General features: G+C 41.6%; 1 protein-coding gene across 24 annotated transcripts in view; it reads right to left on the reverse strand.

Annotated features, from left to right (window-relative positions):
• The window catches only part of RBFOX2 (RNA binding fox-1 homolog 2), a gene marked incomplete at its 5' end in the record, with an annotated part of 173,195 nt that overhangs the window by 96,235 nt on the left and 64,611 nt on the right, over window positions 1-12,349 (reverse strand). The window contains one exon of one of the 24 annotated variants that reach the window (XM_081879496.1): window positions 10,295-10,720. The exons of the other annotated variants lie outside the window; for them this stretch is intronic. Coding sequence (XP_081735622.1) covers window positions 10,295-10,339 — 45 coding nt within the window. Of the gene's footprint in view, window positions 1-10,294; window positions 10,721-12,349 lie in introns of those variants that run through there. 24 annotated transcript variants of the gene reach the window in all.

Below are 12,349 nucleotides of genomic sequence, written 5' to 3' on the forward strand. Positions count from 1 at the left end.
GCACATGGCGGGCGGAACTCTCTTCCACACAAAAGGAATACCTGCAATGTCACCTCCGCGCACCTTGGACACGGGCAATGTCGTCCTAGATGAAACCCTAACTGAACTCGGCGCCCATTATTAGGGCGGTTGCTTTTGCTGCTTTTTTTCTCTTCTCTCAAGGCAGAGCTTCTTCCAGCCCAAGTGATATTAATAAACAGAGAAAGAGAACTGGCAATGTGGGAGAGAGAGAGAGAGCGCGCGCTTAAATCTGAAAGGAAGCAAACGCCCCGGAAAATATGGTTTTGCTTGGTGTGGTTTTGGTTTATCCAATATAGTTTTTGATGCTGAAATGAACGTGGCTACAGGGCTCCCCCAAGAAGATGCCTGACTGTGGCTTCTGCTTTCTTTGCTTACATTTATATGCCACCACACAGTTAGAGCTCGGTTGGTAGCATTCAATAAAAAATAAATAAATAAATCAGAATTGTAAATTTATAAATACAGCATCCCACCACAGGTTTTTTGTGTGTTTTTATGTTGTACACCACCCTGTGATCTTTGGATGAAGTGCGGTATAGAAATTTAATAAATAATAATTTGTATTCTCATGCTCTTTTGCGTTTATGGAAAAAAATGCTGTGTGTCTGATTATGTATTAGATCCAGAATTACAGTTACCCTAGTAACTTGATATATGTGCACATCCCCAGAGGGAATCCTGGTTCTTTTTTTAAAAAAAGTTTTATTATTCATTTTATTTTATTTTTTTAAAAGCAACTCCTATTATGAACACTGGAGCTCAAACAGGGCAAAATTAATGAAAATTTACTTTAAAAAACAAAGCTGATGCATATGCAATCTGTGGGACTCTCATCCAAACACCATTTTTTCAGTAGAGGAAGCAGGAAAATACTCTTTTTTGTGTGGTGTGCGCACACACGGACGGACACACACCCTCATATATCTCCTTTCCGCCTAGTTTAATGTACAGTATCAAAACCTCAGGCTGCACCACACTGCCACCATTTCCTACAACTATGGAATAATGACATGCAGAGCAACCACATATTGTAATACCAGCAGAAAGAAGTAGGAAAAGGCATTACAGATGCTGGAAATCAGCTCTGAATAGTGGCAAATGCAACCAACAGAAATGCTGTACATGCTACCATTTTACATTTATGCTCCTTCCTTGGATGAGAGCACTGTCTAGTTAGTGGGGAACATTTTTCAGCCTGAAGGGCCACAACTTTCCAGGGACCATATGCCAGCAATAGGTGGGGCCAAAGGAAAAGTAGGTGGAACAAAGAAATGCAAATTAATACCTTTTGTACAGTGGGCTGGTTTCTACACTTTGCCCCTTCTATCCTCCACCCAGGCAAGCAAGAGGCATTAGAAGCGAACGCAAATTTTGCAATGCAGTAGACAAGATCAGCTTCACCACCAAAGGAGAAATACTAAGGTCAGGGGGAGGGGGCCAAAAGTGCTAGTTGGCTCATGCAGTGATCAGGCTATTGGTCCATGAAACAGTCCCCCCCCCCACGTGCACAAGCTGTTATTTATGTGTTGTTTTTACCTGTATGGGCCTATGGCCGTAATAAATATTGTTTGTTTGTTTGAAACAGTCCTGCTGACCAGCTGAGGTGTGCCTGAATATATGGATGGTGGCGGGCACAATTCCCTCCTGTTGTAGTTTGTAGATGTGTCCTGGATTCAAATCAGGGGCATTCAGCATGTAAACCATAAGTTGGCTCCTCCTGCATTCCTTGTGCTTGCTCCTACAGTTTATGATTAGGTATGGGGGGGAAGGGGTGGAGAGACAAATACCCCATAATGTGTGTGATTGCAGCATGGCTACTGCTGCAGCCAAGCTGTTAGGAAGCCATTCTGCTCTGTTCATGTTTTTTTCCTGCCCCACCCTGCCCCCATCTAGTCCAGCATCTTGTTCCCACAGTGGCCAACATCAGTGGGAAACCTGCAAACAGGAAGTGAACACAAGAGCCCAGAAACTGGTATTCAGAAACATTACTGTCTCCGACCATGAAGGCAGAGCACAGCTAGTAGCCATTGATAACCTCCATGAATTTGTCTAATCCTCTTTTAAAGCCATCCAAGCTGGTGGCCACTGCTGCCTCCACATGTTTCATAGGTTAACCATGCACTGTGTGAACTACTTCGTTGTATCTGCCCTGACACTTCCAACATTCCAATGACGGCCATATATGTTGCAGTGTTGTAAGAGAGGGAGAATAAGTTTTCTCTCTCCTCTTTCTCTTTTTATAAAAAACTCCTATTGTGTCAACTCTTGCTCGCCTTTTCTCTGCACTAAAAAGTCCCGAATGCTGCAACCTTTCCTCATAGGGGAATCATTTTGGTTGCCCTTTTCTTAAACTTTTCCAATTCTATGATATCCTTTTTGAAGTTACGTGACCAGAACTACACACAGTATTTCAAAAGCAGTTGAACGGTAGATTTTTTATAATAGAATTATATCAGCAGTTTTATTTTCAGTTCCTTTCCTAATGATCCCAAGCATGGAATTGGCCTTTTTCAGAGCTACCACACACCGCGGTAGCTGACATCTTCACTGAGCTATCTGCTACAACCCCAGGGTCTTAACACCACCAGCTCAAACCCCATGTGAAATTAAGATTAATTTTGTGTGTGTGCCAAAATGCATAATATTGCACTTGTTTGCATTGAACTGCATTTGCCTTTGCTATATTACTTTCCATCCACCTCTCAGCCTGAAGAGGTCCTTTTGGAGCTCTTCACAATCTCTTTTTGTTTTAATGACCCTGTGAGAACTACATCCACAGGATCGGCTGAGGCCATTTTGGAGGGAAACCAGTATGTAGTGGCGGAAGAAGACAAGCACACGCTTCATGAAATCAAAACGTTCTACAACACCTTCACTGAAGAGATGCCTCTCATGGTGGTGTGAATGGATAGTGCTGTGCAAGTTCCATCAACAGCAGTGCTCTCTGAGATTTATTCTATTTTCAGCTCTGCCTAACGAGCAAACATACTCAGACTCAACTCCAATGAAAGTGCATTATTAAAAGGTAACACCATGAATTTTAATCTAGTCTGAAAGTTATGGAGTTACAGATAACTGTGGCAAAAATACTAGCATGAAACCTGCTGCACGGGACCAGTTGGTAAAACACAATATTTAGGCCCTGGCGTGCTCTGGTCCATGGGGTCACAAAGAGTCAGACACGACTAAACAACTAAACAACAACAAATTTACGGGGAAAGAACTACAGAGTCAATTCTACAAAGGTGATGTGATTCACACTGGGAGGTAAAATTCAGATTGTCTCTATAAATAATTGTTTCTTGTGGGGAAAAAACCCTACACATCACAACTCTGCCTTCATCTGTTCAAAAGATGAATAGCATGTATCCTAAAGAAAAGCCTGCATCTGAACAGGCAGCCTTGACGTGTGTGCTTATTCTGTCAAAGTATATAAATCTATAGTAGCTTTTAGCACTATGCTAGATAATTCACAAGTAAAAAACAAGCAAGGTGGAAGCAATTTTTATACTCAAGCTTGGGAAAAGACACTCACAAGATGCAGGGTTTGTGGTGGGTGGGGGGTTGAGTGGTAAAGGCCATCAACTGAGCACCAAAAATATTCAAGGGCATAGCATCCTGTTAATTGCTTTGCTCCCACACACCTTTAAAAAGACACACCAGTATGTTGAACTAAGGCAACTCAGCTTTCACACTCACTCTTTCTATGTTCACATCTTCAAAGCCACTCCCCTTTCCTACCAATCCTTTAATAAAAAAAATTGTTGTCCAATGTACAATGACAAAAAGAGCAAGACCACTGCCCTAGTATCTGCCATGCAGCTAACACTCCCTTTGGAATAGATCTATTCCTTAGACCAGGGATGGGAAACTTCTTCTTTGGAGGGTCACATTCAATTGGCTGTAAGTCTGTTGGGGGTCACTTGCTGGTCATGCCACCATGGTAGAGCCTGCGGTGGGTGGGCACCCTTCTCTCTTTCTCTGAAATCCTGTCACCGTGTGTTGTCACAGTTCCCCCAAAGGGCTTTCCCTTCCACAGCCACCCTCCTTCTCTCAGCCTCATCTTTCTTCTCTACTTCTCCACTCTCCTCCTTTCCAGCTCAACATCCCTCTGCCCATGAAGCAACAGTCTCCACATCCCTCTCTGAGTCTCACACCCAGGAATTGGAAGAGAAAAGGGATAGTCCTTAGAAGCAAGAGTGTCCCCATAGCAACCAGAGAACAGGATAATGTCAATGGCCTTCCCTCTGGTAGCTCACTTGGTTCACACCAGTTAGGGGATAGGTGGGCAAGCTTAACAAGCACTGCTTCTTCCAATGAGCAATGGGGAACCAACACTAATTCTCCATGATGCAACACAGCATTATTCAGCATGGTGGGCAACTGCAATGACTGCCACCTGATGCTCATGAGAAGAATGAGAGAAAAGAGGACCCAAAACAGGATTTCCAGCAGGGCCAACAGCCCAAAGATGTCACCCACTGACACCAGGTCTCTTCTATCCAGCTTGCCTAATGCTACTTACCAAGTTTATGGCAGAAGTGAGGGACGAGCCATGGACTGATTCCTAGCTCAGTCTATTACACACTATTAGGCTATACTGACTAAATTTATTGTTTCAATGTCTCTCCAATACATAGATTTGGCTAATTAAAAGCCATGTGTTTCCCTCAAAAGTAGCCACTTGGATGGAACAACAGAATATGGAATTAACATCATATCTGGGTCTTCAAGAAAGGCTGTTTTTTCCCTATTTGACTGTGATTAACAATGCTTTACAAAAGTTACAACCATCTGTTATCTTCACCATCTCCACCCCATATTACAACAATGCCCACCCACAGAGGGGAAAGGAAGAGAAGGAAGATGGAGTACTTATGTTTAATGTATCGGCTTCTGTATAAAATTTAAATCTGTCAAAAATAGCACAAGTATGTCTCTGACTACAGTACAGGTAATTCTTTTTAGTAATGAATGGCAAGGCCTAGATATCTGTGACTCATTAGTCTACAATTGGGGGCGGGAAGAGAGAGGTTTTAAATTTCTATCATTGGAGAACAACTGTCACCACAAAAGTAATGTGTAAGTGCCAAGATTTCATGTTCTGCAAGCAGAAAGAATAATGGAATGCAAGCTAAGTATATGGAGAACTAAAGGCTACATTAATCCATGTTTCTTAGCTGCCTGTAATACATCTTGTAAGGAGATGGGAAATTTCCCCAACTGGTTGCAATGCAAACTCCTATTTGATTAAATTTGGTGGTTTCTTAACCAATTTTTGATATCCCAAACAAATCCTTGTGTACCAATATAGAAATGACCTGATCCCAGATAGGTTCATCCTGAGAATTCATCATTGCAGAGGTGGGGTGTCCTTAGCTTAGCTCAAGGAAGTTATTGTGCCTGCATTCCCAAGCCCTTCCTTCATGCAAAGCATGTGGGTCTTTTATGGTTATAGCAAGGCTAAATCACCCCACTTTCATCATAAACTGCAATTTTAAGGGCAACTCTGAACCTCTTGCTTGGCCTTCAGGTAGACTAGGATAGCAACAGCATAGATTTATTTCTCCCAAACCAATATGTGGGTTTGTGGAATCGCAGTCTACATTGTTTACAACATGTGGAATAATATTAACCTTAACATGTTGATTTTCCTCCTGTGCTTAGAATCAAAGAAATCCATTTATTAAGGTCATTTGAGATAAAGCCATTTGATCCTTCTCTCTCTGGGGACATTAAAAAAAATGTTTTCATTTCTGATGAAAAGGCCCTTCATTAATATTTTCCCTACAGTCTGAGTTACAAAACCCATAGCATCAGACTCACCTGCATTGATGCAGCATAACTGAGAACTCCCCAAAATGTGTCAGTGAAGTCCATCAGCATGAGGGCAGTAATTTCAAGTGCAGATAACAAAAATATAATCATATTCCCAACTTTTAACCTAATGCCAATCCCTCTTAAATCTACTGTCTACTAACAAACAGCCAAAGGCAAAAATGGGGGAGCACTAAACACAAGAAATAAAAACATTGAAGGTAAAGGAGTAATGCACATTTGTATCATTTCTAAAACAGTAAACTTTCCTCAGGACACAGGAAATGCCCAATGTGTTTTTTTCAAGACCTTCTTCAAGGGCACTTCTCAGCAATACAGCTTTCCTAAAAGATATCCAATCCATAATCAGCCACTACTCTTGAACATAGTTCTTATATCCAATCTACAAATTCTACTGGGAGAATAGAAAATAACGAAGAAGAAGAAGAAGAACCCAACAAAAGGCCCAACTGCCATCCAAAGCTCTTGAACAATTGCCCATGGCAATTGTTATCCACTGCTTTTTATTGTTATTGCTTTTATTCCTTTGGTTTTATTTTCTTATTGTGAGCTGCTCTGAGGCCATGAATGATAAGGGCAGTGCAGAAGTCTTATTAATAAAAAAAAATCAGTAGATTGAAAGGGGGTAATCTTAGCCTTTTAGTGCAGCTCCAAGTATGTTTCTGCTAGTAAGTTAGAACAAATTCAGGTAGTGCCAATAATGTTATGTACAGCTTTCTTTTCATAGGAAGGGAGTGTTACCTCATCACATCACACCACATGCACTTCAGAGCTCTGCACTACCAGCAGAACAGATACTCCACACCTAGCTTGGACAGGTACCCACTGGTCTCAGGGTATAGTCTGAAAGCACATGAGGGCAACACCTTGTTCAACCTAAGTAGATTTGGGTCTGGTTAGTATTTGGTGGGTGATCACCTTGGAACTACAGTGGTACCTCAGGTTAAGTACTTAATTCGTTCCGGAGGCCCGTTCTTAACCTGAAACTGTTCTTAACCTGAAGCACCACTTTAGCTAATGGGGCCTTCTGCAGCTGCCGCGCCGCCGGAGCACGATTTCTGTTCTTATCCTGAAGCAAAGTTCTTAACCTGAAGCACTATTTCTGGGTTAGCGGAGTCTGTAACCTGAAGTGTATGTAACCTGAAGCGTATGTAACCCGAAGTACCACTGTACACGTATGCCATATTGGGCTCCATAACAAGGTTGCCATATTTTTTTCAATGAATCCGGGGGCAACTTTTCAACTTCCTACTAAATAGATGGATTTTGTAAATCCAGGGACTGTCCCTGGGAAACGGGGACGTCTGGTAACCTTACTCCATTTGAAAGGTGGGATATAAATGTAAGAAAATAAATACATGAACTAATAACCGATTACTGATTCCCCGTCTTTAACATATGAACCCAGCTGATTTATGCATAATGCAAGGCAAGATCCTTCGTAGCATAGCAGCTAGAATGTTGGGAGGATATTTTTATATGCCTCTTAAGAAAAGTGGAGGACATATTGCTGGCACATTCAAGCAATCTTTGTGTTTGAACGTTCTCCTCTCTCTCCCCACCAACCTCCTTAGGCCTGCTAATGTGAAGGCTTGCAAGACTTGTTCATACCAATGAGCTAACCATCTTTTTTATATTTGCAGGCTTTCTCAGACTGCATTTCAGGTATTTACTCGTGTGCAACAGTGGTGGCTATGTGATGGGTCATCAAAAAAAGTTTGAAAAACAGTGTATTTAATACAGGCAAGCAGGTAAAGGTAAAGGTAAAGGGACCCCTGACCATTAGGTCCAGTCGTGACCAACTCTGGGGTTGCAGCACTCATCTTGCTTCATTGGCCGAGGGAGCCGGCGTACAGCTTCCGGGTCATGTGGCCAGCATGACTAAGCCACTTCTGGCGAACCAGAGCAGCGCACGGAAATGCTGTTTACCTTCCCGCCGGAGCGGTACCTATTTATCTACTTGCACTTTGACGTGCTTTCGAACTGCTAGGTTGGCAGGAGCAGGGACCGAGCAACGGGAGCTCACCCCGTCGCGGGGATTCGAACCGCCGACCTTCTGATCAGCAAGTCCTAGGCTCTGTGATTTAACCCACAGCGCCACCCACGTCCCTTCACAGGCAAGCAGACCAAACCTTAAATTGGATACTTTCAGCATTTAGTATTATATCTGGAGTGCTGAAGGAAATGCTCTCTATTTTTAACTGCTTTGGGTAATCAACCCATTCTCTTAACCATATTCATGAAGGGTTTCACAGGGATAGGATAAGATTTACATTTTAATGTAAATTATCTACATTTCTGTACTGGCTCAAACAGAGAGGGAACAAATCTCCAATCTGTATTTAGGAATACAGTACACAAAGCACATTTATTAGAATAAATGTTGTCAACCAAGAGATACATTTAATGTAGAATCACATGACCTTAAGTGCATAGTAGTCTAACAAGATCCTATATACTAATTTATCTTCTGAACAAAGACACAGGCTTATAGCTCATATTTCTGCATGTCGGTCGTATTATTACAGATAATGTCTACCAGAAGTCTTCCATATGCTTCTGTATGAATTCTTTCTATTCCAAGCTGTAGCCCAAGAGCTCATCAAGCACTTTGTCATTCTGAATAGAAGTACTCCATGACTCCTAAACAGAAACACACAATTCTGCATTCTAAGAATAAATGCAATCACAACGGAAATACTATGAAGGATGTGGATTCTGGGTCTAGGCAGATGGTATATTTTGAGCAGCAGAAAACAGAGATCTAACTGATGATGGGAACATGTCAGAATTACTATTTAAATATGCAAAAGTCTGGTATTAAACTTTAAAAATGCTTCAAGATTAACTGATCACCCAGTTATTTACACAATGGTGAAGGTTGTTCAAAACTTCACTCCTCCATTCACCAGTGATTAATCATTCCAGACAGCTTCAAGATCAGTAAAAGAAAGAACTAAAATATGGAAAATCCAATGCACTAAAAGTTTCAAATAGAAGGAATGCAGAGATAACATAATCACTGAAATGGTTAAAAACACGTCCCTTTAAAGCATGAAGCGTAAATTTTATCACCACTATTCCAGTGTGTGTAACTGCTACCAATAACTATCAAAATATATAAGACAGACTTCAGATATTGACTTCTGTGGGAAATACAAAAATAGAAACAAAATGACATAATAGGTGATTGCCTGGTCTTCTCAGATATAATCAGACTGCAAAAATTATTCACTATTTACTGGGTATGAAATACCAACTGATCACTTTAGAACCTCTCCCGTGTTACAAATATATCGTTCTTCTGGCCCAGTTCTTCACAATGATAACACATTATATTGAGATAAATCTATTATCACAGGAATCAATACCTTACTGTGGAGCAGTGACAATTCTGATGAACAAAAAATTACATTGTGGTCCCAGTCATATCTACTCATAAGTAAATGCCAATGAGTTGAATGGGATTTGTTCTCAAGTAACTGTGTAGAGGATTGGAGCCTTAACAGTAACTACTATAATAAAACCAGCATGTCACATGTGGCATTGAAAAAGAAGAAAAATCCCCAGAAAGAAACATGCCTGGTAACTAAAGACAGTTCATATAGTAGCCACCTTAATATCAGCTACTATAATACTTATTCCAAATAATATGGAGCAAAATGAATGGTCATTCCTATTAATACAAAAAGCTGTCATTCTCTGACTTGCTATATGAGCAGGAAATTTCTAAAAATGATGTCTGTTCAACATACAAAGAGGCTTAGGATACCAGATCCTTGACTAAGCCTTAGGATTGCCAAAAGGGGAAAAAAGTTATTAAAAATAATGAGAATGTTATCAAACATTCCCATCCTTATTATTGTTCTTGCTCTTAAAAATGTCTGAAACACTTACAAGAACAAATACATTTCACTATGTTTTTATCAGGACATTAGCACTGGACTTGTGTAGTGAGGGATAAGGTGAATCAGAATAGTTATAGCACATCAGCTCACTAGGAATGAGTTCGAGATAGAAATATCACTCTTCTGGTTGCTGGAGCTAGAAAGGAGGTATCTTCAAGTCACATGCTCCTTAGTGATGCAGCACTCATCAACCAATAAGAAAATCTCAAGAATGCCATATGGTGGATTTTAATGTTAATAATTTCTCACTCCTTAAAAATGCACATATATATCATTGGAATTTATATCAGGAACAACCTCCTCCGTAAAATGTAAATTTCTCCCATAAGACTCTGATCCTCAAGCTTTCAACTCAGATGCCAACTTCAGCAAAAGGTAAATGCAGTACTTTTGAAAAAGTGTATCTGGATAAACCAAAACAGCTGAGCCTGGAAAAATATCAGCCTCCTCTCAAAGCAATGCAGGGAGTTAACAATGTACAATTGGAAACATGAACAACATTCAGTTGTGATCTTTTCTCTACTTACCTGGACAACGGGGTATTGGTAATCCATGCAATATACACCATACATAGCCAAAGGCTTCTCCAGCTGTATACCAGGCAGACAAAGAAACGGGAACTCTGAGTCTGCGTCTCCCCTCCTGCAGTCTTGAGCACAGGTCCCTGGCAGTGCTGTGCAATACTTGGCTCAGGCCTCTGGGTCTATACGCAGGTTGATACTAGCTCAGCTGAAAATATACATGAATTGCCCGAATGGCTTCAGATCAGCCTTTCTGCCTCCCCCTCCCCTTGAGATCCAGCACAGCTAAACCAAGGCGCACATAAACGAACGGAACCTCGTAAGTTAGGAATCCTAAACTGAAGACGAACAATTCTCCTGCAGTTCCCAGAAGCACAGAATGACAATCAGGAAGAACGGAATGCAGTAATGGGCGAAGAGGGAGAAAGCAAGCAAGCAAGCACATAGGAGCCAAAGAGATATATGTTCTGGGCACTAGGTGCGTCAGAGGGAACACAATCTGGGACAGCAAAAAAGTATACGAGGCTGTGTTACCCTCCACCCCCAGACCTTTTTGCTTTTGCTTTTTTTACTGTCCCAGGCAGAGACAGGTGCTGGGATTAGCATAGCAATTCCCCCCCTTTTTTTGAGGATGCAAAGGGAGGGAAAAGAGAGAGGCTACACTGATATCTGCAATGAAGTTTTTTGTGGGGTTGGTTTTTTTTTAACATAACCAAATATATGATCGTATCATTTAACACTTCTCTCTCTGCATTTAACCCAGACAGAGACAGCTGCTTGAATCAGAACTGAAGTGAGAAAGGGAGAGAGGAGGAAAGAAAGCAATCTGAATCCACCGAGAGGCCTTGAGCTATGCAGGATGCATGCTCTCAGCTGTTCCAGTCAAACTTAGGAGGATTAATGCTGACTGTCAGCATAGGGGATGGGAGATGGTGAGAAAGGGGGCTAGGTCTGGAAAAGCCAGCTGCTCTTCCCATTTTAGAAAACTTCCTTGTACCATTCCAAATCCACACATTCCTACAAGAGGATGCTGGAGCTCTAACAGACATGGACAGATGCTAAATTAATCTGACAAAGACCAGCAGGTTCAGAAGTTGCTTTTCAAACCATGCATGCCATGTGTGTCACTTGTAACCTGAGATCAGCGAGTAATTCTTAGAAGGCTGAAAGTAGCCTAAAGGGAATAGCGAGGTGTGGAAATTATACCTTCAACAACAGAAGCAATATACTTTTTTTTTTTACTGTGCTCTTTAAAAGAAGCAAAAAAACCCCCAATTCCCATGGTTTGACATTTTTTTGCATACTCTACTCTTTAAACAGCCTGTGTGCCCAGTTTCCCAAAATCTGGGGGCTTACTGAACTCTTTGAAGGCAGATAGAAAGCCGAAGAAGAACCAAGGACAAGTTCTCAGTGCCACCCTTGCTCCCTGAACTCTTGCTATGAGCATACTATTCTGCACCTATTGTTCAATGGATTTTGCTTACAATTCTTTCAGCACTGTTTCTCTCATCAGAAAATTGAAAGCAACAGCAGTATTCCAACATATGCTTGATTTGCCGAAATATAAAGCAACTGTGCCATTAAAAAAAAGTATGGAATTTTTTTCATGAAGCTTCAATATTCAGCTTGGATGGGAAACAATGGGTTGTATCCAATGTTAGTCATACTTAGAGTAGACCCATTCAAATTAATGGACATCACCACCACAGGTTCATTAATATCAGTGAGTCTACTCTATGAGGGTGGCATTGTGGTCTAAACCACAGAGCCTAGGGCTTGCTGATCAGAAGGTGAGCGGTTCGAATCCCCACAACGGGGTGAGCTCCCGTTGTTCGGTCCCAGCTCCTGCCTGCCTAGCAGTTCAAAAGCACGTCAAAATGCAAGTAGATAAATAGGTACTGCTCCGGCGAGAAGGTAAACAGCGTTTCTGTGAGCTGCTCTGGTTCGCCAGAAGCTGCTCAGTCATGCTGGCCACATGACCCGGAAGCTGTCTGCAGACAAACGCCGGCTCCCTTGGCCTATAGAGCGAGATGAGCGCCACAACCCCAGAGTCGTCCGCAA

Source organism: Podarcis erhardii (assembly GCF_964252035.2).
Source record: "Podarcis erhardii genome assembly, chromosome: 10".
NCBI classification, from domain to species: Eukaryota; Metazoa; Chordata; class Lepidosauria; order Squamata; family Lacertidae; genus Podarcis; species Podarcis erhardii.